Source organism: Chelmon rostratus, chromosome 15 (genome assembly GCF_017976325.1).
Source record: "Chelmon rostratus isolate fCheRos1 chromosome 15, fCheRos1.pri, whole genome shotgun sequence".
Taxonomy (NCBI): domain Eukaryota; kingdom Metazoa; phylum Chordata; class Actinopteri; order Chaetodontiformes; family Chaetodontidae; genus Chelmon; species Chelmon rostratus.
The window spans coordinates 14,751,531-14,777,305 of record NC_055672.1 but is presented as its reverse complement, the minus strand read 5'-3'; the positions used below and the strand labels follow the sequence as shown (position 1 = coordinate 14,777,305).

The following is a 25,775-nucleotide window of genomic DNA, read 5'->3' as shown; positions in this document are numbered from 1 at the left end:
GTCAACATGCAGTGGAGTGTCACACAGAGGAGGTTCATGAACTGAAAGGATGGTACGGTATAGTGCTTGTATTTTAGTGTTTGTATTTGGGAAGAAAACTTAATTTTAGCACATAAACATTTGACAAACACTACACAAATAAACAATATTGAGCCATTTTGGTAACAAATTACTATAATTTTATAATTTTTACAACTAAAAATCCTAAATATAACAACTTTCGTAGTAACACAGGGTGTAATAAATTCTTCTATAGATTTCCATATTGTTGTCTTGCAATAGGAGAAAGTACTCCATGGCATATTTCCAAAACGTCATTATTCCAGGTAGTCCTCCTTATTGTCCTGTATCTCGAACAACTTGCAGGGATAATCTACATTTTGGGAAACAAACTTGTTGCCACAGTTAGATGAGAACATTGACACTCATATCTGTCTGCGATATAAAGCTACTGCCAGTAGCCGATTAGCTTAGTTTAGCATAAAGACTGGAAACTGCTAGCAAGACTCAGCCTAAATGCACCAGATAAGCCATCCAGCACCTCTAAAGCTCTAAAGTTTTATCTCAATTGTTTAATTGAAAGAAATATTCAAAGTGTGAAAAATATATGTTGCAGTTTTTGGGAATTATGTGTGGGATATTTACTGGCATGGTGCTGTTCCAGGATGTTACTGTGGCCAGAGCCTCTAGCTTTGTGCTAGCCATTTCCCCCTGTTTCCAGTCTTTGCGCTAAGCTAACAAGCTGCTGGCTGTAGCTTCATATTTATTGTACAGACATGCGTGGTACTGACCTCCTTATTTTGCCTAACGCTCAGCAAAAAAGCAAGGTAGCACATTCAAAATGCTATTCCTTTAAAATAAATAAAACAAATTGCATTTGCATGGATCACATACAAAGTCAAAACAGCAATAATAAGGGAATACTCTCATTATGGTGGGACAGCTCTGTAAATCCTTGACCAATCTCCAGTGACCCCCACCCACTACCCAAAGCACAATATCAACGACATCAAAAATACTGTAGCAAAAATAGCAACCTTAAATTGTTAATAGTTACAACGAGCTTCAGGTACAGTCAAGCTGCTTGTGCCTCCTTAGAGAGAGTGTACATATATTATGGTACATCTCTGAGTTACATTCGGCCCTCCGTCTGTCTGCTCTCTCACTGCAGATGGCTTCACAACTAGCTGCCCTCACCCTCAGCCTCCCTGAGCTCTGCCGCCGCCGAGGAACCAGATATCACCCGTGCCCAGATCACTCTGTCAGTCTGCTGGGGCGAGCCTGCTCACACCACCCACTCTGATGGGAACTTTCACCTCCACTCATTTCCAAGTGGCACAGCATGGACAGAGTATCTCTGATAGCAACCCAAAGACAATTGCACCCCAGTCACTAACTGATTTTAACCGTTTTTAACTTGCAAATGAAGCCATAGAAGAAGCTGGAATCCCTGTCATAGAGCATCCGATAGTTTAGCTAAGATAATCTGTACATTTAGGGTGGATGTATCTTCTGTCGAGATTGATGCTTGTGACAGGTTCAGGAGATGTTTTGGCAAACTGCTGTCTATACATTTATACATTTATAGACTGCTCCTGCATTCTTAAGCTTCTTTCATTTTCGGGTTCTTCATCCTTTCTAACAAGCCCACTCTCAGGGTCTGAGGCAGCTAAGTTGGAGTCTGAGGTCAGTGGCGAAAACGCTGCATTGCGGCATTTAGCAATCTGTGTTCCCCAGGTGAAGGACACGTGGAATCAGCTTGGGGGATTTAGTGTTACTGGTAGCTCACAGGGCTGTCCATGAGTGGGCTGGCGCAGTAGCTGTCTGGGGGGTCTTGGAGCTCAGTCTCATGGGTCTGGGCGTGGTCTTCTTCGCTCTCCTCTTCCTCAACCGGGCCGTGGCCTGAACTCTGGGAGCTGGCCATGGCGCCGTAGCTGTGGTGGGCCGGGGAGGGCATGGGAGTCAAAGCCAGCTCTGGCTCCAGCAGCACGGACGCCACAAACAGCTGAGGGAGGAAGATCAACATATAGTTTACGATGGCGTCACACAGTAAATCACTGCTTAACGGGGAGTGTACGAGATGAAAGTGTGGTTTTAAATTTGGGTTTGTCTTCCCACCCTACGCTTAAGAAGTAAAGATGCAAGTTGAGATCTTAACAAATTGATAATTCCAAGTGTCCAAATCCTGAATCAAGTCTGAAAAATAAAAGTTGCAAATGACACAGATTATCCAGAAATTCAGTTTTTAGAGACAAAATAACCTAAAAGTTTTAAAGGGTCATAAACTGTACTCATGATATACATAATATTACTAAATTACTAGCTACTACTGATGCTTTAATATGTGTATAGTACATTACTGTTACAGTTGGTTGACGTTTTTGCTGATTTTACTTCTGCTGGGTCAAATAGATGATCACATGGTTCGTACTTAAAATATCTGTAAAGTAACTTAACTAGTAATAAAAGCAGTCAGATAAATGTAATGTGGTAAAAAGTATATTTTCCTCTGTAATGTAGTGGAGTAGAAGTAAGTAGCATAAATGGAAAAACTAAAAGTATCTCAAAGTTGTACTTCAGTATAATACTTGAGTAAACATAATTCTTCACCACTTCATTAAAATGCTGCGTGGTTTTGCGCATTTTAACCCATTTGTTATGAATAACATGTACTTTACATTCTTTTCAACCATTTTCCCCAAACATAGTTTATTAGCGTGGTTTTGATGCCCATCCAAGACGTGAGCGACGCCATTAAATTCAATCATAACCAATGTTTTTTGGAAAACTCTTTGAACAACAATACCCAGCGTAACTTTTACACAAACAAAACTGAGCCTGGTGTGTCACGTTTCAAGTCTCAGACAGTTGTGGCTGCCGGAACTGTAGAAGAAATACATTAAAATATATGTTGTGCTCTGTAAAATGTGTAATGCACATATAAAAGCATATGTGATTTTTAGCATATAGATTAAAGCATTCCAAAACACCACTATGATCCTGTAAAATGTGTTTTAATGGTGTACTGTCGGGCTGATAGGATAAAGTGTGCTACTGTACACTGGAGGCAGTGGTGGATGTTACAGTGCTCCTGTCTGCATCAGTGAACGTCCCCTCTGCTGGCTGATCAGACATCTGAAACAAAGAAAATGCACACTGGTCATTCATTTAGTGCTTCAGCTGAATCTTATCCCAGTGAGGTGTGGCGGCGCTGACCTGGTAGCTCGTTGACTTGTCTGGTTGCTTCCTAAGGCACAAGCGGCAGAGGGAAAAGGCAATAGAGGAGAGCAGGGACACTGAGGTGAAGAGGGTGATGGGATGCACTGGACCTGTGGCATAAGGGGAGATCACAATGTCACAATGTACACCCACAATACACTGATGGCTAGAGAAGCTGCAGCAGGATAGAAATGGAAGCGATGCAGTACCTAATCTGAGCACAGAGAAGAAGAGCAGCCAGAACATGCAGAGGATGGGAGCCACGATGACCTGACTGATGGCTGCCCGGTGGATGCGCTGGTTGAGTTTGGTGGGGACGTATGCATAGTAGATATTGTATCGGTCAACCATGTGCTTCAGGATCACGTAGAGCAGACCTGGAGGGGCACAAGAGAAACAAACATACACTGACTTGGCTGATCAGTGCCTGCAGTATGAGAGAGGGAAAACACATTGAAATATCTAAAACAGCATCTATAAAGCATTCTTTAGAAAGTGGAGGACAGTACAGTTGATTTCAGGCAGAAAGACAGAAAATCCAGGTATGGTCCTTTACATCAGAGTGCTGTTGCAGTTCTTTCCAACCTCCACCAAACCCTACTCATACAGTAAGGCTTTAAGGCCTCAAACTCTGAATGAATGCGCTTAATGCAACGATCAATGGACAATTCAATTATTGTGACATGAATGAAGTCTGATCCAATTTAAAAAAGAAATGAAAATATGTTTTAAAAACAAGCAATTTCCATTTATTTTTCAAATTTACGTATATTTTCGCTGTCACGCCTGAAATCCTGTATTGCCTCTTTGTGGGTTCATCCAACGAGGTTTAACTCAGCCAATGAGATTATTTGCCTCAGAAAAATCTGCAGAAAGGTAAAATACACAAAACAGGGGGGTATTTTGTATGAAAGTGCCCACTGGGAGCGAGGATATGACTGCAGAAGTAAATAGAAGCTTTTGAGCTCTGGGCAGAGACAGGAGCAGAGTGGGCGTCTGGCTCGCAACTCACTGTGTCTGGGTGTCTGGGACTACAGCAGCAAATTCACACAGTCTGAATCGGACTGGCAGGCAGCAGAGGAGGGTGAGGTCACAGTACGAGGAGGGACGACACATACACACACATGAGACTGAGAGGGAAGATGATGGGATGGAGGAGAAAGACAGACGGTGGGAAGGAGGAAGAGGTAGATGAGGATAAACAAGGGTCACTGTGTGTTGCTCACCAAAGGGTGTAATAATGGGACATGTGATGCTGTAGGTCATACTGACTGCAAAGATACACATGGTCCAGGCGTACTCGAGGCCAAACTGGAACTCGTAGGCCTGACTCTGCAGATGAAAACACGAAACACGGTCTCAAAACAGAGCACAACCTGATGCGCCTGTCACGAAAACACTGAGATGAGCATGAAAGGCTCAGCTAACCCGTTTGACATGAATGCGCTCCGCCTGGGACTTGGCGAAGCAGAGGCGGAGGGCATACACCGTCAGCGCTGGGATGCGAAGCAGCTCCATAGACGTGCCAATCAGACTGGATGTAATGACGTAGTTCACGAAGAATGCACCGTTGTCGGGAAGAAACACGCACCTGCAACATGAAAACAATGCAAGCTGCAACTTTCATGTCTTTTTAGGCGCAGGTACATTTCACTCCAACAGAAAGGGTGTTCTTACTGGAATTTGACATCCTTCTCATCCAGGAAGTTGACATCAAAGAGCCACGTGAAGAACAGGTCCAAACTACAGACAGAATAAAACATAGAAAGGGAAAAAAAGTGAGTAAAATCAGAAGAATTGCACAAAAGCAGATGTTTGTTTTGAGGGTGTGGATCGGCTGTAAGTGTACCTGGACAGACCAAGTGAGGGCAGGAGGATGACCATGAAGACCAGCAGCAAAAAGCACTTGTGCATCGTTACCTGGTTCTCACCTGACCTGAGACATTAAACGAATAACAGGGGGTGAGAAAACGTCATTATGCAACGCATGTTATTTAGTTATAAAACATATCTACACAGCTCCCCTCAGCATAATCAGCTCATAATGTGAAATAATGCAATAGAAAGTCAGCTGACTCCACATTTACAGGACTGCTGGGGTTCATTAGCACGAACTACGCCTTTCACTTCACTAAACAGTTGATTTGCATTCGGTCCTTCGCACATCACGCCTGCACAACACGTTTGTGGGGGTGGTTATGTAAAGAAAGGGTGCTCATAGGTGCTGCATGAGGTTGTCTCCTTATGCACAGTTGTTCTGCTCCTCCTCCCGCTAGTCACCATGTGCCGCTCCTCTGCGCATGGTGACTACTGTGCATATCATTATCCTCACATGGAGATCTCTATGACAACCTGCCCAGAATAACAGTGCAGGGAGAGTGACAGAGAGAAGGAGGGAGAGAGGGGGAGAGAGCAAAAAGAGCAACAGGGTGAAAGAGAAAAAAGAAATAATGGAGATGGAAAAAAAAAAATGCTGGGAGTTGAGAGGAAGACGGGCAGCTTCACATGAAGGGTCTATTTGAAGAAGCAAAGGCCAGGCATTTCCATTTCAGAGAGGAGAGTGGTGGCCGGTGGCTGGTGAGTACCTGGTCCAGTGGGACTCAAAGAAGGCTGAGTAGTAGACGATGAAGGGCAGGAGCACTGAAAACGCCCACAGCAGGAGGGTCGGGAAGAACTGGGTAATGACTGGGCTCTGGATTGGAGAGCAAAATGATTAATTAGGGACACTGAAGAGGGTTAAAAGGTAGCGTTAATGTCACACGGTTCAACTCAATCTCAAACTCTGACCCGCAGACTCTCCACAGGCCTTGTGACGTTGAACTTGTCCATCGTGTTGACGATGATGGCGGGAGTGGTGAGGAAGAAGAGCAGCAGGAAGAGGAGGATGTTGAGGAGGACACAGCGGAGCCACCAGCGAGATCCACACACTGACAGGTTCTCCCTGGTGACGGGTGAAATGATGAGCCTCAATTCACAGTCATCCAGCAGGACAGACAGGACAGCTAACACACTCCTGTCCCCTGACACTCACTGTACTGTATGTATTGACAGGAGCCTGAAATAGCCAGCTCGGTAAGCCCTCTGTGTGTGAGTTGGCGAGCGTGTTTCCACTGGAGAGCTGGCTGGCGAACAGCACACTTCAACGCTCAATTTTAATGTACCTGCTCCAGATGCCTAGTTGTGTGCAAAAAAACACATTCGCACACAAACACGCTGCGAGCAGGTGGCCGTGAAGCACAAACTGAGCGGCAGCATCTCTTCGGTTTAATCTGCCATACATATGCATCACTCATTTGTTACATAATCTCGCTGAGGCTGCTGCATTCGCTTTCCAAGTTAAGAAACATGCATTATGGATAATCCAGTCATGGATAGGGAATGAGCATTGAGTGGCGTTTGAGATACACACGAGCACCAACATACTGATGCATCTTAAATGTTGCTGTTAGTTAATTTGATTTTTTTTTTAAAGAAGAGCACAGAGATCAGTGAAAGAAACAGACAAAATGTCAAATCCGCAGTGCATAATTAGCATATACCTCTTGTCTAAATAAACACTCACTTTGACCATCCGTCCATCATTACAAGCTAATGTTGCATCGACAAGCAAAATTACAGCTTTACAACTTTGGCTTAAAGTCTAGTCATGATCCAGAGGTTTCCAAAGATACCAAATATGTCAGGGGTAATTACAGGGAAATGTGTTTAAATGATGCATAAGACATGTAAAACTGGATATTACACGCAAAATCTGTGTCTGCATGGATTTCCTCCTAATGCTCTAGTTTCCTCCCACAATCCAAAGACCTGTAGGTTAATAAAGTGCTTGTACTGTAGGTGTGAATGTGAGTGTGAATATCTGTCGGTGTAACATGCTTCTCCTCCAATATGGATAGGTTACAGCTCCCTGCAGCCGCGCACAGGAGAAGTGTAGATAATGGATGGAGGCATATTTCCCTTTCTCTGAAGTGCCAGAAGAGACTTATTGACCTTGAGGCTAATCAAGGGGAAATAATAGTATTGTGATCCTTAAGTTTTAAGAGGCACCAAAAAACCCCCCAACCCTATGTGAGTTTCAGTAACATCAGTACTGACCAGATGATGTCACTGGGTGCAGGTGCGTAGCTGACCCCCCATTTGTGCGACTGCACCACAGTGGTGATGCTGGACTGCTGGGGTCTGCGACGGCAGTGCACGCGACTGTAGTCCTTCACAATGCTGCAAAACAAAACAAAGTGTACAAAAGTGCTGCACAGATCTGCACCAGCACTCGGTCACGCCTGCTTTTATGTCCCTCCATGAATTTTACGACTGCACCCTGCTGTGACAGGGTTTACGTGATGAGAGGACCCGGCAGACAGAAACCTCTGTGTCACGCTGTTGTTTACTCACACAGCAGTCATCCTCTCATCACGGAAAGTCACAAAGGCGATGCCCAGCCTCTTCATGGTGATGCGGTTCTTCTCAGCATTAAACTCATCTGTTCGCTTTTCCTCCAACTCGCTGTAGTACTGTTCTGCATCCACCTGCAGAAAAAAGTTAGAGTGCACGTTCTCACTGCATCTTTCACTCACAGAGAGATCCCCAGGTTTATAGTGGCAACGCAGTTGCTGCATGTATCTACTTTTGGATTGCAGTGCCATCCAGTGGTAACATACTTTCTGTGCAGCGCAACTATGCAATCACCTCCTGATAGCAGTTATGTTGAGAAAAAGTACCTTTTCAAAGCCACAGATGTCACAGCAGAATATCTGAGCACATGGATGGGTCTTGATCACAATCTTTCCCTCCTTTTGGGCCTTTGTGGCAAAATACAGCCTCCCTTTCATTGCCTTGCGCCTGTAAAAACACAGCATCCTCAAGCAAGAGCCTCACACTGATCCCAAACTGTGTTGCTCCAATCTGTGGAAGTTACTGTACCTCTCTAAGTCCAGCCTCATCAGCTTGTGGACATCAAAGCAGAAACGGATATCCGTGACGGTACAGCTGGGGTAGGCCTCACTGGTGAGCGGAGCAAAAGGAGGTAATCAGCATGAAGGTGGTGAGGTTGTGCATGTGTTTGCAAAGAAAGGGTCCAAGCGTCCAAACATGCGAGGATTTAACTTATCAAAGAATAGAGAAGAAATCATGTGTACTGGAAGTGTTTGGTGATGAGTCCTGGGTCAGAGATCTCTCTTGGTATGCAGGTAATCATCAGTGTCCTGGCTACCTGCAACACATAATGCAACCATCATGAGTAGTTATGTTAAAAAGAACTACAAAAAAATCACCAACTTATCAAGTGATATCAGCCATGCTAGCTATGTGGCTCTATGGACTACAATAGTGTGTACTGGTCAACCACGTTGGCCAAATTCAATTCATTTTCCCCAGAGGATGAATCTCGATGACTTATGGGAGTGAAATGTGTCTACAACTACTGGATGGATCACAATAAAATTTGGAACACACATTCATGACCCCCTTATGATAAACTGGTGATCCATCAGGGCAAAATTTAACCTTTTACTTATGACCAAATGCCTGTAAAAGTAATGACACTCCCATCAGCCTCAGCTGTACTAAGCTAATTAATGAATGCGAGCATGCTAACATGCCAAGCCAGACAATACGACTTGATACGACGAGTGTTTTTGCAGAATTGAAGAGACGGCCAGGCCCTGATGTTTGAAAAGTACGATGGGGTGGTGACAGACCTTCTCGTCCTCTCTGTACTCCAGTTGTATGGAGTGGTGAGCCATACACAGCAGCGTGATGATGAAGTAGACCAGAGCCAAGATGCTGTGGAGCCACAGGAAGCTGTCCCTGCGAGCCACAAAAACACGAGTGAATTAAAAGAATATAGACGGTGCAGTGCTTCTCAAGGTTCTGGTCTATATCATGAGATCTGATGTCATTCATAAAGTGGTCGACATACTTTGCGCTAACATTAGCCAGCGTTGTTCTTCCGAAGTTCTCAGGACTGTCTCCTGTAGAAATAATAAAACATGACAGAGAGCGGGACATTTTAATTCCTTAATGACTTCAAGGAAAACCCCTCCTCTTTCGTCTGGAGGGTGAGGCAACAATGAAGCAATGTCACTATTCAGAGAAAACGGTTTCCATCCAGTTTAATGCGACCTCTCTCATCTCAATGAAATTTCACACAAAATTCAAACATCGCAGTCATGCCTAAATCTGCTGCTTTCATTTGGGCTCCCTTTGTTTGCTGTTGCCATGGCGGCCCATCAACGGGTGTTGGTTCATTTAATGGCAGGGGTGACACACTGGTCCATAAGATGACAGCCAGCAGTAATAAAGAGTTTTTTGTGGACAGCCCCATAATGGCTCCTGCCTTCGTCCTGTCATGGAATGGCTTACTCAACACTTCCTACAAAATAAGCACCCAGCTGTCAAAAGGCATTTCTGCTGCTATTTAGCAGCTAGTTTTCTGCGCCATGCCACCCCTGACACCTACATGTGTATGTTAAGAGGAAATGAAGCACTTTCTATTTCTACAGTCCTGCTTGGGGAAGCGCTTAATGAATTGCTGCTGGTATGCTGGCAACTCCCATTAGATGAAATGCAACCTTTGCATGTGCAAATAGTAGTTTTACTTCATAATGTTGTTTCAGGGGTCATTTTAGGTTGACCTTTCATTTTGCTTATGTAACATACTTTGGAATTTTTTCAATCAAGCTTTACCACAGATTGTTTTAAGCTTCAGTTTCTGACCATTTAACTAACAAATCATCTGGTGTGTAGATGTGTAGATTGTCTCTGTGTGGCCTGGCTTCTCTCCCTGCGAGGTGCCCCATGTGTCTGTCCTGAGGTTAAGGATATCCCTTGGCTTTTCAAACTGGCGGCCAGCTAGACCATCATGTACGGACAAAAATACCCTGGAGGTTCCCGGAAAAGTTGACCGGCAGGATTACGGCCAAAGACAGCAGGCAAACCACGGTCATGAGCAGGATGATGTGGCGCTGGAAGGACAGGTACGTGACGGCGTCGATGCCACATTTGCTACGGATCTCTTCATCCCTGCAGACACAGAGAGGGGAAACTTTAAGAATCTCTTAATCCCACGTCCAAGAAGTCCCGAACTCTCGATACTACATGACAAAAGTCAGATGCCTTTCCACACATGCAGATGTGATGTTAATCAGAGCAGTGCAATCTTAATCTATCACACAGTATGTATGCAGCTCTGTCTTCTGCCAAGACAAATAGACTGACAGCTTAGACCTCATCATGAGTACAACTGTGGCACCACTACTTTGGTGCCAGAAGCTGTGGTTACCAGGCGGGAGGTTCAGGAAACCCAGTGTCATAAAATAGAAACAAAAAAAAAAGAAGAAGAAGAAGAAGAAAAAAAGAAGAAAAGAGGTACATGCTGGTCTCATTGCAGCCCACACATTGTGAACTCGCAGGGTGGGTTTGCACTTTCCCAGGGATCCCAGGGTGAGCAACTGGCATGAGAGCTAAAAACAGAAGCACCCAAACTCCACCACAATACTATGGAAACCATGGGCACCGTGAAAATCGCCTTTTTACAGGCCTAAATCTGTTGTGTGCAGTCAGACCCGGGCAAGTGCAAATATTCAACGGGAAACCACGGCACCAGCGGTCACATGAGCCCAGACTCGTTTGTTTTTCCTGCTAAATGAGATATAACAGGAGACTTTACATTTGACACTGACATCAGCTTTGAAGACAGAGGGCCAATAAAAGGATGGACGCGAAGATGAGAGAAAGGCACAATAATTACAAGGGCAACTGCTTTGTGTACTTACTTCATATGGTAAAGTGATGAGAGCCACGAGCAGAAGCCCTGGAAGGAGAGGAGAACCATAAAACATCCAATGGATTCCTTATTAAAGATAATAAATGACACATGTATGCAAGTCTGTGCACACCACATCTGGCTACTTGCATGCATCCCCTATTTGCATAGTAATAAGGTCTGCAGAGTGACACAGAGATGGAGATTTAATAGGTCTAGCCTGGAGCAGTAACCACTTTACTGCAGCCTCAGCTCCGTGTAGGCACAGGGTGATGACTCCAGTCTGACTCTTTGTCTTACACCGTTGTAAACATGCAGGGAGTGACCTCAGTCTATCACACAGGTGTCATGGAGTCACAGACGGTCCAGCTGAGTCATGATCCAAACTTTCCTCTTACAACAGTTGATGCACTGCCATCTTAGACAAGCGGGCTTTATTATAACAGTGCAGCGTGCTGCATTTTCAGACATCCGTACATCACTGACAAATTAACAGTGACAGCCTGTAAATAAATGAGAGCACCATCAGGAAGATTGGCACACTGGCAGTGGTGCTGTTGACCATGATGATTGTGTTCCTACATTTCCCATAATGCCATCTCCTTATAGACAACTGGAGGCTGTCAGTCGTCTCCTCAAATACCTTTATTTTTTGTATGTGTTCTAGCAGCATATGCATGAATACTGTTCTCATGTGCACAAGCATTGGGTGATGTAGGTCCCATTTCTGTTTCTGAGTGTAGTAGTAGTCTCACAACCATAAAATGAGCATCTCATACTCATACAGCTTTAAAGCAAGGTCACAGAGTGTAAACAAAAGAGTGTTTGTTTAGAATGAAATCCACAGGGCGCCGTTAATTGATCTGAAAGTGCTATTAAGTGGGTCCTGCGGAAACACTCTGATCAAAACTCACCATGTCCTTGGTCTCAGAGTCGGAGGGGCTGGACTCTGATGGAGATTTCTCTTTCTCGCTTGGTTCTCCATAAAAGAGGGATGTGAGACTGAATTGGGGGCACAAGACAAACAAAGAAATAGCATGATCAACATGTTGATTGTGGCCTGACACGACCTTATTTCAACTCTGCTGTAAAGGAGATCACAGCCAAGATATAATGTGACTGCTGCAGCCAGTCCCATAGTACCTGCCTGAAATCAATCCCTGTGTGTGTGTGTGTGTGTGTGTGTGTGCGACTCTCTGTGTGTGTGTGTGTGTGTGTGTGTGTGTGTGTGTGTGTGTATTCATAGAGAAGACATAAAAAACGGTCCAATCTAATAAAGCCAGTGTGATGATTGAGTTTGTGGATATTTCTCTGTGGGCCGTACCACTGACAGTTCAACAGTGTATCAAATTAAGCAGCTTAATTTAATTAGCATGAGAGAGAACCGCTTGGCAAAACACACAGATGCTGTCTGCCCTCCGGTGCTATGAAGCCGCCGTCGTTCAGGCAGAACTAACCAAGCCTGCTATCCACTGGAGAGGAGACTCAGGTCAAGCAGAGGAAAACTGCTGCAGACTCATGCTGACTGCTGGGCGGATCTTGATTCATTTTGTAACCTTAAAAATATCTGAATAAGTGCTGAACGATTATGCAATTATGCGGTCAAACAACTATTTGAAGGATAAGTCTGGTGACATTCTACATTTCTATCAACAAATACCAGTACTGTCTGTGTAGCCAAAGCTTATTCTTACATGCTGTTGCCATAAATACTTACAATATGTGTTAATCCGCAGCTGAAAATAGTAACAAAAATACAAAGTCTTTTATAAAATTGAACATATAGTTTATATTATACTATATTATAAAAAACTTTTAGCATTTAGCTCTTTAATAGGAACCAATAGGCTTTGGGAAGTCTTAAGAGACAGACTGACAGATTATTTGTTTTGACCTTTTCACAGGATTTGACGAGAGTAAGAAAAAAATACAGAATAATAGCAGGCTTTTAGCCTTGACCTTTAATTTGTTCATCAAGGGAAAATGCCAAATATTGGCTGGTTCAGGCTTCTAAAATGTGAGGATTTGCTGCTTCTCTCAGTTTTTCATTGCTGTATGGCTTTCAACATTTTGACGAGCAATTCAAAGACGTCGTTTTGGGAAATGTTATATATTTATATTACATTTTATATCTTAAACAAAATAAACAATATATTCATCAACAATGGAAATAGCTGCAGCTCTGATTTGTGAGAAGTCAGAAGACTTTGACCAGTCTGAGCTTACATATGATCTATATGTGTATTTTCACTGCTAACATACAACACATGATTACATTTCCACAGTTTCAGTCATCACTCCAATGACAATTAATGATTATTGGCAGCAATGGCAGACAAGGAGCTCTTTGCTGTAATTTGTTTCCTATGCAGTATCATTTATACTCAGCAGAGGGCGCTCAAGGCATCAGGATGAGGTCTCAGGAGAGGTTCCACTGAGAATCATTTCTCCATCTTAACTGTTGACATGGTTTGGTTCTTAGTGTAAGACATCGAGGGATGCATTCACCTGTCATTCTCCATCAGCAGAGCCAGGCGGCCATAGTCCCATGCAGCCTTCCTCAGACAGGAGAAGATGAGCAACAGGAACTGGAACACAGGACAAGAACATTAATGCATTGCTCCTGCAAATCTGATTCACATACTGCATGTAATCATCTGCTCTGGACTTAATCTACTTCAAAACCTTTCCCTTCTTTTTTGATTTGAACGCTGAGGCATACTCATATAAAGCCTACACATGGCAGGTTCAAAATGCAGCAGCAATAATGAGCCATCTTCTTCCTTTAGAGTAGTACGTGGTTGTCTTGGAAACTGCCAGAGACAGGTCAGCGTGCACATGCGAACACATGCTGCGCACTAATGACAGATGAGTGTGGTCAATAGCAAGAATAAAGCTGAGCAGCCTCCACTCTGCCACAAATGGAGAGCTAAGCTGTTACCTCACATTTAAGTGAAAAAAGCTTTTTCTCTGGCGTATTATGCGCAGGAGTGAATTCATGGTTAAATCTTCAGGAGCAGAACCGGGCCATGATGGATGAATGTTGACAAATGCAAATTGAGCAAAAAAGCGCTGATGGATGTTTGATTTTAATTACGGCATTAAATCATTAACTCATTTGAGTTTAGAGGCCATTTGGTTTAGTTGGCAGGGGTGACAGCCATGTTAATAAGAAGAAAGCTCCCATAAATGTTGAATGATTCAGTCTTTAGTGATCTGAAGCCATGCATAGACAATCAGGGCATCCTTGACTGAGGCTTGTAGATTAATAATGAGCGCGTGTTCACATTAGCAGTCAGGGCCCAAACTCCTTGTTTAAATAAGAATCTCTCCACGATGCCGCTGTTTTCCCGGCGTCCGTCTCCTCCCCGTTGTTTTAATACATTTGGTCTTGATGCGTGCGCATGCGCTCCTCATGTCCAACGAATGATTTATTCTCTATGATGGCGGGATTGATGCGGAGACGTGCTCCCGTCACCTGAGGGGAAGCGGGTTTTGACTCAGGATGGTCATTAAGAGGCAAGTGCTCGAGCCTCTGTGTTGTCTTGACAACCGGGAAGCGCTAAAATGAGCCAATTAAAAGACGGAGGTGGCAGATTGAGAGTGATTTCAGTACAGAGATCAAGCTTGACAAGGCCTGACAGTGGAACTGAGGTAGCTGATGAGTAAAATCAGAAGCCTGTTATTACACGGAGACAAGTGGACAAATATGCAGCAATGTTTGCAAACAGTCTAGTATACAATGTGAAAGGAATGTTAAAACATGTAATGCAATTTGATATTTATGACACACACATAATGAGTGTTTTTTGCATTTGTGTGTTCTTGTACATTATTATGAGATCAAAAAGTAGAAAGCTCCACCGTGTTTGACTAAATTTAAAGTTTGTGTCAGTTAGTTCCTGTCTGTCTCCATCTGCTGAGCCAAGAACTCTCCTTATTGTTTATTTTGATGAATAAAAATCACTCACAGATATAACGGACTGTGCATCCAGCCATCCATCGTCTATACTGTGCTTTGCAGGGTCACTGGGTGCTGGAGTCTTTCCCAGCATGTCACCAGTTTATCGTATAGACAGACAAGCATTCACAGCCCTGGGAGCAGCTTAAAGTCTCCAGTTAACCTCACCACATGGAATAACGTACATTTTGAACACATTTTACCCTGAGGAAGCAGGTGGCCCATGGAGAGGTGGACCCCAGGATTTCTCTTTGTGAGGGAACACTGACCATCTCAGCAGCCAGCACCGCTAACACATACACGAACATCTGCAACACTGAAGTCCCAGCTTAGTTTTGAGCAATCGAGTTGTGAAGTATGACTCACAGATGAAGTCATAATATTTTGTCAAAAGTGAAGACTGTTTTCCTCCTGCGGTAACAAACATTACGATGGAGCACACCGGGTGGAGCACACCTTCAAACATGAATAGCTTTCTTGATTTTGTTGTCAGGTCTCGTCTCGTCTCGGTGTTCTCCAGCGACGCAGTATTGCACTTCGGGGGACTTGTGAGGGATGGCTTTAAAAAGGAACACGGAGCAGTGGTGGTGGACGTCTTTCAAGCCTTTTATTTCTTTACATCTGGATTGTAGATATACTGTATATGCCTGACATTGCCCTTGCCTGGTTTAGATTTAGAGTTAGGATTAGGTGTATCAGGTGATATCACACATTCATGATTCGTCTTCCAACACTTGTGATGCTGCTGTTGAACTGTTTTCTCATCAAGATCAGAGTGAAGTGCCTGAGACAGATGTCCATTAGATACAGTATTTCTACAGATGCAGCCCTCTGACCATGCATCACCTCCTGTTGTCGGTTTGTATCAGGGCTCGTCATAATATCTCAGCAGGGTGTTGGCAGCTCTGGATATATTCAGAAACCTTGTTGCCAAGGTCCTCTAAGCTGCAGCAGTATACAAAGACGAGATGATTCAGAGCGTGAAAGATGGACAACAAGCTTCCTGTTGAAGACAGCAAACACGGTGCTAACTGGAGCTGAAACCAATAGTTGATCAACTGAGAGGGCAACTACTACTAAGTAATATGTGAACGATTTTTTGTAGAAATCACTGGAGCTTCTCAAACGTAAAAAATCTGTTTTTCTCAGTCTTCTAAGATATTAAACTGGATATGTTTTATTGGTTTTGGACTGTTGGTCAAATACCACCCTGATCTTTGTCAGTAATCAATAAGAAAATAATCATGAGCCCTTATTCTAAGTGGGACTACAAGAAAATGGCAGAGCAACATTTTTAAAAGTTATTTCACATCAAAATTTCCACACACATGTCAACTGAGTGTGTCTTTTCTGGAGTTAGTAGTGTAAACCGGGTGCATTATTGTGTGTGTGAGTCTGTACCATCCAGAGCACCACGTTGATGGCGAGGACCGTGGGAACCCCTCCAAACGGCAAGCCCTGGAGGACGCTGCTGCGGGAGTGTGAGCGGTAGCATCTCTCGGCGGTGCTGTTGTCGTCCCCGAACGAGTCCAGGAAGCTCAGGGCACTCAGCTCCGCGGTTCTAACGTCCACAGGGGGCGCTCTCGTCACAAACAGCTCAGAGTGTGCCATCAGCGCTGGACCATACCTGAAGGGGGGAAAAAAAAAACGGAACTGATCACATCTATTACAAGAGATGTGTCCTGAAATCCTCAACACCTGCTCCTCCGACCCTGATCTCACAGTCGTTCCTCGGGACACACAGTTGAACAGTTGGCCAATATTCAAGATCATCAGGAAGACACATATATATGTCAGTACTAACAGGTTAAAAGTTGCCCATGCGAGGCATAATGAATAAATCACAGCTGAAGTGATCCCATTGTGAGATGGTCTCTAGAAGCACACCTGATGAAGTTCTCAGATGTCGGCACGCACACTGATTCATAGTGCGATCACACTGGGTTTAAGGCCACTTCATACCATTTCTGCAGTAATCCAATGGTTGTTTCTTGAGATTAAAGTACTTTGGCTTTCATTTTTGCTAAATAGTGGCCACTGCAGCTACAAGCTGTCATGACCCGTGCCATGCACGGCAGTTTTGTTTAGTTTTCTCTTGTTGATCCTTGCCATTGTCTCAGTCATGCCATGTTTTATGTTAGAGTTCTGTATTGTCTGAGTCTCTACCCTTGCCCTGTCTTGTTTGTATTTTGTTAAGTTCCCCATTGTGTCTCATCTTTGCCTGGGTTTTGTTACTTCCTGTTTTATTTTGAAGGTTCATGTCATGTGTCTTTTTGTTGCATTACTTCCTGTGTTTTCCCTCCCATGTGATTGTCTGATTGTTTCCACCTGTGTGTCATTAGTGTTCCTCCCTTGTGTATTTAAGTCTTTGTCGGGTCATTGTCTGTGTAACCTTGCTGCCAACGTTCTTCACCATAGTCATAGTTCTACCATAGTTCCTTAGTGAGTGTTGCCTTGTTTCATGTAAGTGTTTCATGTTGCGTTTCCTTTGTTCCTGTCCGTGTTTCTGTTCAGGTTTGAGTTGTTCCTTGTTTCGACTTTGTCTTTAGTTGCCACAGTTCTGGTTTGTTTATCGCCTTGTTCTTGTCTTTGCTCATGTCTTGTCTTATGTAGAGTCCCCGTCCTTATTGTTGTCTGCGTTTCCCTCGTTAGTTTTCGTTCCCTGCCATGTTCTTTTCATAGTGTTTGTTTGTAACGTTATAATTTAGTTTCTGTTTTCTTGTCATAAGTTATAGCTTACCCGATTTATTCTCCTCGTTTAAGAGCGATTTTCTGTTTATTTACTTTTATTTAGATTCTTGTTTCTCCATTTGCTAAGAGTGCATTTTGAGTTGTTAGTTTTTCTTACCAAGTTCTTTTAGTTGGTCAGCTGTGTTGTTCACACCCCTTTGTGTTTTCCTCCTTCGGGAGCGTTTTCTGTTTATTTTTATTCATTGGTAGTTATTCATAGTCTCGTCCCTTGCTTTCATGTGTCTTGTGTTAATGTGTTGTCTTTCCCTGTGTTACGTTGTTGTGTGAATTCAGTTACCCTTGTGTGTCGTTAGTCATTAGTCCCCTGAGTTTTGGTTGTCTTGTTTTCTCTGCGTTTAATAAATTTATTAGTTGAACCTAGTGCCCCCTTGTGTGTCTGCATTTGGGTTCAGGTCCTCTTAGTCCCAGCTTTCCTGACACAAGCAACATTTTTGGATAATGCTAAATGCTAACATTTAGCAGTTTATAGCTAACTCACTGTTTACCATTCTGTTAAAATGCTTAACTGTTTTTAGAGTATCACAAGAGGAGAGCGTTAACATTGGCTCCACAAGGCCGTAGCAGCCAACCCACTGCATGTATTGACTTAAGAAAAGCTACGTCTTGCTGCTTACAACATTTCATTTCATGTGGTATTTGTGTCAAGTTGCATAGTCCACTTTAACCAGGAGTTTGAAGTCTTTGTCATGTCATTTGTTGCCATCTTTTCAATGCCTACACACTCTATACAAGCCTGCATTTACATATACTGAGAGTTATGATGATTTTAATGGTGACAGTGAGCAAGGGTGTGCTGCTAGTAATAAGCAATGAAGTAAGAATTTAATGGTGAAAACTGCTTTTCTAGGACAAGCATGCGCCACTCACTCTGAGTGCAGCTCTGGTAGCATTTAGGCATTTAGATCAGTCCAACGACCATCACGGTCCATTAGCAGCCATTGATCTGTGTCTGTTTCTTTATCTGACAAATGGAAGTGGAGACGTCACACGGAAGCGACAAGCTGGTTGGATGACGGATATACTGTGGGCTCTTTAAAACGCCATAATATGTAACAGGAAGATGCTAATGAGCCCATTTAGCTGCGCAGACAATAACATGTTTCTGTTGTGAGCATGAAGAGACAGGAGTGAAAGCTTAAACTGTGTACTCTGCAGTTTGAGCAGCTTGTTGGGGATTAGCAGCTATTGTTTCCTTCTGTCTAGAGAAGTATATGCAGGATATGATCATTCACATTGCCATGGAGGCCCGAACCATCTGTCCTCCAGCAGAATACACTCTCCTCACTTTCGATCAATACAGTCCCGACTCCCAGCTGCCGGCTTGTGTACACTCCTCACTAAACAAACAGTCCGAGGAAATGGAGCAGCAACGGAGTGCTGACGAAGCTTTGCATCAGAACTGCAATCCCACCTGAGTGAAAGACATCAATCATCAGATTTCGTGGGAAAGATGAGATTCCACAGTGCACGCAGAGATGTTGTTACTGTGATGGAGCGGCGTGCTCTGTAGTAAACACAGCTCCACAGCGCTAAATGGCAGCCAGCGCTGCATCACAACCTGATGCTGTCCAGCTCTTACAGGAGCTGTGAGGTAACACGAGACTGAAACAAGCGAGAGAGGGGAGAGGAAGCTAAAGGCCTCCGAACTGGCACACATCATGGAAGCGGTGTGAGTGTGATTACTGCGCCAATGATGCCACTTCCTGAGAAGCTCCATCCCGGATTTGTGAAGCATTTTTACCAAACAGCTCTTATTGTGCAACAGAAGCCACAGCAGGGCGTCTGATGTAGGAGGCTGATCAATGGTTGTGCTGCTGGTCTGCCATACATCACGCTGTCAGAGAGGACTGGAGATGTACAGAAGCATAAAAATACAACCCAGCAGCCTTTTAGCAGCTCTTTCTGCAACACCGTAGCTTCTCTCTTGTGTCCTGTTGTTAAACTGCATAGCTTGCTGTCAATATTCAGACACTGTCCAAGACGCAGCATCTGAGCCTCCCTGTGGAGACAACAGGGGAGGAGATTCCCTGAGGATGGACCACAAAGCAAATCCATAACGTATACACACACACGCAGTCTGTAGAGCTGTGTGTACACAGACGCCGATGTACCTTACATCACGCTCTCTCTCTCTACCAATAATGGGTGATGCCATCGATGTGCACAAAGGGATTACTTTACAGCTAAAAATGGATTAATAACCACGCAGGCTTACATTACACGGAGAGAGCACGCAGTCCTAAAATAAATCACAGGATCCATCTCTCATTCAATGGTTGAACACACAGCTTAGTTTCATTATCATTCAACTCACTGGATTCTTTCTATCTCACAGATACTGAGTGATGATTTTTTTTGGCGAAGATCTAAAACACATTTTCAAATATACTGATGAACAAACAGAGACTTTGGGGTTGTGTGATCAACGGATCAATACATCAACAAATACATTGCCTGCAATATCAGTATGGTGATGATGTTTGCAGCATCTGCCTGTGAGTCAATCATCATGTTGAAAACCCTAAAATGGAAAGCTGCAGTAAACTACTCTGAGCCTATTTTATATTCCTGCAATGAGCTGATGATAGCAAACAAATCAAAGAGCAACTGTGGGGCATACAGCAACAGGAGCTACACCAAACACAAAGGATGCCTCACTGTGGAAATAAATACCAGCTAGCTAGCTGTAAACTGCAGCTCTAACAAAGTTTGACATGCAGAAGCTTAAACAGACCTTCACCAGCTCACTGGGCTGTTCATCTTCCCGCAGAAGACCAGTCATTCACTTTCATTCACTCTGTTGGACGCTGCCGAAACTCTTCCTCTCCACCTCCAGGGCAGAGCAGGATGCTGAGGGACGCAGGCTGACTACGATGTGTTTTCACACAACATTTGGACGAACGTCACAGCATGACTCAGCAGTTTCACCATGAGACTCCACGGATATTGTCTTTCTTTCTCAGCCCTCGTATATAAACACTCCAACATGCTCACAGTTATCCTGTGGTATCCATTTCCTCTCCATCTTACTGAACTCTGCAAATCTGAAGACTTTCTAATCCGTTCCCTCTGCTCATTTCTCTCCTCCTCATCCCTGAGTCAGGCTGCCAAGCCAACGCAGCAGATTACAAACTGATGTTTGGCTTGGGCAGCAGTGTTGTGCCTCCCGCTGGCAGCACGAGTGAAATCTCTCCTCTGTGCTCAGTTAGGCTATTACGGTCACAGATGCTGAAGTCAGTGCAGGAGCTGCAAGGTGGTGATGAGATATACCTGAGTTTGAGTCACAGAGGCAGAAAAAAAAGGGCGAGCAGTAAAGAGGAAAGAGCAAGCTCAGGTCAGCTAATTTGCTCATTGCACCAGAAAACAGCTGAGGTATCTGTGTGTGTATTTGTGTGTGTGTGTGTGTGAGGATACCATCCCTGAGGCGAGACAGACAAAAACAATTAGACTTTAAGTCAGAAGATCGATAACTTGCAATAAACCCTGATCTATCTAGCTGTACCATGGGCTGGAACATGACCATCTGTACCGAATCTGATGGTAATCCATCCGATGGATTTTGAGGAATTTCACGCAAAACCACGAAAGTGAACCTTGTGGTGGTGCCACATAAAAACTCAGAGGGTCACCAAAGTCATTAGGATGCATCCAGTGGGCATGAGGGATTTCTGTACCAAATTTCATGGCAATCCACCCAATAGTTGTTGAGATGTTTCAGTTTAGACTGAAGTGGCGGACTGCCCATCAGTGCCCTTCATGGAGTCAAGCCTCGAGCTAAGCTGAAAACACTGAGGGGACAGAGGGGGCTGCCTCTGCCAAGATTTAAACCAAGTGCTTTGGCACCCACTACTCACTTTTAGCATCCTTTAAATCCTTCACCAGCTCCCTAAACAAGTGCTTTGTCATGCTGAAATGAGAACGTTATATGAAGCTATGACACAAAACACCTTTACATCTAAACATGTTTTAAATGGTGGATTCTAATTCCCAGCTGCACCAAAGCCTCAATCAACAACATAAACCATTCGGTTGACAGCCCCGGAACAGTGTTTCCTCCCATCGTCAAACGTTCAGTCGAATCAAGAAAGATTACCTGTCTGAGGGAATGAGACAGAGATGACCCTGCTTTGCCAGAGAGATGGACCATAAATAAAGTGTGAACTTGCGTTGACTTCCAAACCCCTGCACCTTATCAACTGTCAGCTACTGTGAGATAAAAGTGTACCCCCAAGGACAACCTGCAATCACCATAAATAAAAGAATAATGGCTTCAGAGTTGTTCTCCTTTTGATTGAGCGGGCTGCAGCCTTGTTAAACATGCAGTTTTCCCCTGCCACTGTTCTGTTTGTGTTGGCAAAGACCGATCTCTCAGCTTGAGACAGCAGTACCTGCATGGAGGGGAGAGGTTTGACGTTTCCCCTGTCATCCACTTCATCTCAAAGGCCCAGCGCTGGTAGAATATGCATGAGCGATTTTCAGCTGTGCTCTGCATGTTAATATAAGACTGAGACCCTGATTATGGAAATAAAGGTATTCTGATAAAACAATCCTCCTCTAATTAGCTGTTAACAAGCCAATACAACTCTGGTGACATGATGAGATAACATATTGTGGAAGCTGATCTTTTAGAGTACTTGCAGCATGCTGGGGAGCACACTTAAGCAATCCTACAGAATGTCAGCCTTAAAGCTGCAGCATTTGTCTCTCCACTGGGCGGAGGAACAAGGTGAAATCACAACACTGACACAAGTTGACGAATGTACTTTGTATAAATCCAGCACCTGAAATCAACATTCATCTGAATATGAAGTCCAACACTCACCCTTCTTTTAGCTCTGATTTGGTCTCCACTAACTTCTAAGTGAAATATCTGGCTCTTTAGGTTGCTAGATGTCCCATCCTATTCTAACTAATTTGCAGTTTTGAGCATGTTCGCAGAAAATAGTCGACAGCTTGGGCAGCACATGCCATCGTAACAAGCGCTCAGGCTCAAGGGTTTTGGACTCAAGTGCAAAGCTTAAACACCAAGGATAGTTAAAAGCTGGAAGGCTTAGTAATCAAAAAGGCAAACAAAAGACACAAGGGTTTTCATCAAGGCAAAACTAAGGCTACAAAATTCACTGGGCAAGGCAAGAACTGACTAGGTCACAGGACAAGGTTCACAAGACAATCTGGCACAGGACAAAGGGAGACTGTATACACAAGGTAACAAGGAACAGGTGGAAGCAATCAGGGCGGGGCAGACAATCAGACAGGCGGGAAGGACACCAGGAAGTCAATGGTCTGAAACGAGAGGGGAGTTAGGTTTCACAATAAAGCAGGAAGTGCAAGACAAGACATGTCGCCAGTGAACAAAACACAACGATGACTCTGGATGAGCTACAAGACGCTCACAACAGTCCACAGAGCTGAGAGGAACTGCAGAGGTGGATGGAAAATTCTCTGCCAATTGCTTTTATGGTTGGCAAATGCATCAAACTGACATTCAACCTTTCTGGCAGCATCTGCGACAACGTTACTTTAGAGTTTAGAATCATTTTTCACTGGGAGTTCATAGTATTTTGTCTACTCCCTGTAGTTAATCCACATGAGAGGCTAAATAATGACGTTGTAGCTAGAGTTCAATCAATTCGTGGCAAAAAAGTGTCCAGACACCTGAGCATTACACCAGTATATGCTGAAGAAACCAATCTTCGTGGAAGGCTTTCGGGGAACCTGGGTGCAGGGATTTGCTCGATCATTACTGAGGCTGGACAGTAAAGTTGGGCTATAAGACCTGGCTCCAATTCATCCCAGTGGTGTCCGATGGGGTTGAGGTCACACCACATATAGAAAACAATTGCTTTGTGGACCTTGCTCTAAAATAGAAATATACACTGCTTTTCCCTAAATTGGAAGTGAGAGACCCCTAAACCATTAAAATCAGCGTCCACATACTTTTGTCCATATAGCGTCTCTTCTGTGTGAGTGCATATATTTTCAACTCCACAGGAGCTACAGGCCTCTGCTGTGACGGCTTTGGTTGGAGGATGGCGCTGGGGGCAGGGTGTGGATGGGAGACCCTCGTCAGACTCTCGCCTGAGGGGGAGAAGAGGGCGGAGGTTTTAGCACAATCTGCTCACCACCTGCTCAGTAGAGGAGGGAGGGGGCTTCACTCTTTTCATACCTAACTCTCTCTCCATCGCACAACACGCAAACACAGATCACTGAGGTGTGCCTGCTCAGAGCGCACAATTAATGCAGCATCCCCCGCCCAGCCTCTTTCTGGAGGCCAAGTGAGCCATAGCAGGACTGGAGGGATGACTGCACACACGGGCCGTGCTCAACAAACCATACACCTGCTTCCTATCTGGCTGCACATGCTCAGTAGGTCCCCAGGGGAGCGCTGTGTGTCTGCCCTGTGTGGACCGAGCCATTTCTCATTAGACCCCATCTGGCATTGGTGATGGCTTCACTATAACATGCGCTGGACGCCATTGAACCCGCCTAATCTGTGTTTTCTCTGCACCTCCGAGCTTCTGGAAGATTCCACCCACAGCCTGTTATACTGCAAAAGCTGCTGGAGCGAATCCTCAAGATGGGCCTGTGAGAAAACCTGAATCTCAGAGTCAAAACCACCTTCAAGGCCCACATCTAGAAAATAAGTGCAAACACGTCGTAACAGATTCCCTCAAAGAAGTCTCCACTCTCTGTAAGCATCTAAACCACATTTAAAGGGAGCAATAACCTTGCATCTAGCCTGCATTGGCTGTGTGTTAATTGTGCTCCTTCTTAATACACTACACTACAATACACTACACTACTGCCAATCATCTTCCAAAACATACCATGAGTTTTCGGATTGATTTCCTGCTGTCCAGAAAGCCTGTGATTTCCATTCGTATTAGCATGAAATGAAAATGCTTTGAGGCTTGAAGGCCTTAGATTTAGGTGTTTGTTGCCAAAGTTATATTGTAATTGCGTGGCAATGACTCAGCAGTTTAAGAGGTAAACAGTTGGCACTGTGATCAAGGAAGTTTTGAGAGACTGAGCAGCAGCAGGAAATATCCAAATGTACACTACTCTTGTTATTGTTTTGTGGATTGAAAAAAAAAACAACACTTTTGCCCAAGAAGCAATTGTCACATCTCTGCAAGCTAATTTTCATACTGTAATAAAATTAACGGATGTTTGAAAGGTAGGATATCAACCTAAAAACCTTTAGAAAATAGCCAGCAATAATGTGACATGAGGCTGAAACTATGATTTTAGTTATCGATGAACCTGACAATAATTTGTTTTCATTTTCAATTAATCAGTTGGCTTATAAAACGTCCCCGGAGCCCATGTTGACATGTTTGAATATCTTGTATCGGCCGACCCACACTCCAACACGCAAAGATATTTAACTTATTATCATAAAAAAAAAAACGATAATTGGAGAATCAAAACAGTTAAAAATGAACTTCCTAATAGATTAATTGACTGATTGTTTCAGCTCTAATGTGAAATATATATCTGTTGCAGGTAAGGGATTAAAGAAAATGCAGAATCACCAGAGCAGTCATTTAAAAATGACGGAGCATCTGGATCACAGCCAAGCAGAAGACACAGTTGTCTCATATAACAACGTCTGTACAAAGAGAGGTCCTGCAGGTGAGTCATATGGGACTACCAGCCTACAGTGTGCATACCACAGGCAGAATGAAATGTGTGACGAGTGATAGGATAAGACAGGATAAGCGGCTGAAGCTAATGGCAGCAGGCCCTTTTTGTACATCAGTGGCAGTGCTGCATGTGTTGGCATCGCCGTGACAGACCCCTCTGGAGGAGCAGGAAAGCTCGCAGCAGGCGTCTCACACAGCAGGGAGCCCTGACAACAGGAAGAGAACAGAGGCGAGCCAATGGGACAAAAGTGCTGTGGTTAGATGGCAGGTGGGGTACGAATGGAGGTTCCACAGTGAGCCGTGATATCATCAGCTGCCGCTGACTCTGATATTCTGTTTGTGTTCGATTTTCCGTCGAGAGGCTTTCACCAAAGTGCTTTCTGACATTTTTATTCATACCAGGCAACCCGTGACATGTGGCTGGGGAGATGAGTCA

At 44.1% G+C, this 25,775-nt stretch overlaps 1 protein-coding gene across 1 annotated transcript; it reads right to left on the bottom strand.

The window, feature by feature from the left end:
- Window positions 1–1,774: 1,774 nt before the first annotated feature.
- tmem63c (transmembrane protein 63C) lies at window positions 1,775–20,459 on the bottom strand. Its single transcript, XM_041954267.1, has 23 exons — window positions 20,428–20,459; window positions 16,344–16,569; window positions 13,490–13,569; window positions 11,896–11,983; window positions 10,992–11,029; window positions 10,097–10,239; window positions 9,137–9,188; window positions 8,916–9,024; window positions 8,355–8,428; window positions 8,140–8,220; window positions 7,938–8,058; window positions 7,612–7,745; window positions 7,315–7,437; window positions 6,007–6,160; window positions 5,805–5,911; window positions 5,069–5,155; window positions 4,897–4,962; window positions 4,648–4,810; window positions 4,446–4,551; window positions 3,429–3,596; window positions 3,217–3,329; window positions 3,061–3,135; window positions 1,775–2,005 (listed from the first exon to the last, which is right to left on the bottom strand). The coding sequence occupies exons 2-23, from the start codon at window positions 16,551–16,553 to the stop codon at window positions 1,775–1,777; spliced, it is 2,523 nt and encodes an 840-aa protein (XP_041810201.1). The 5' UTR covers window positions 16,554–16,569; window positions 20,428–20,459.
- Window positions 20,460–25,775: the final 5,316 nt, after the last annotated feature.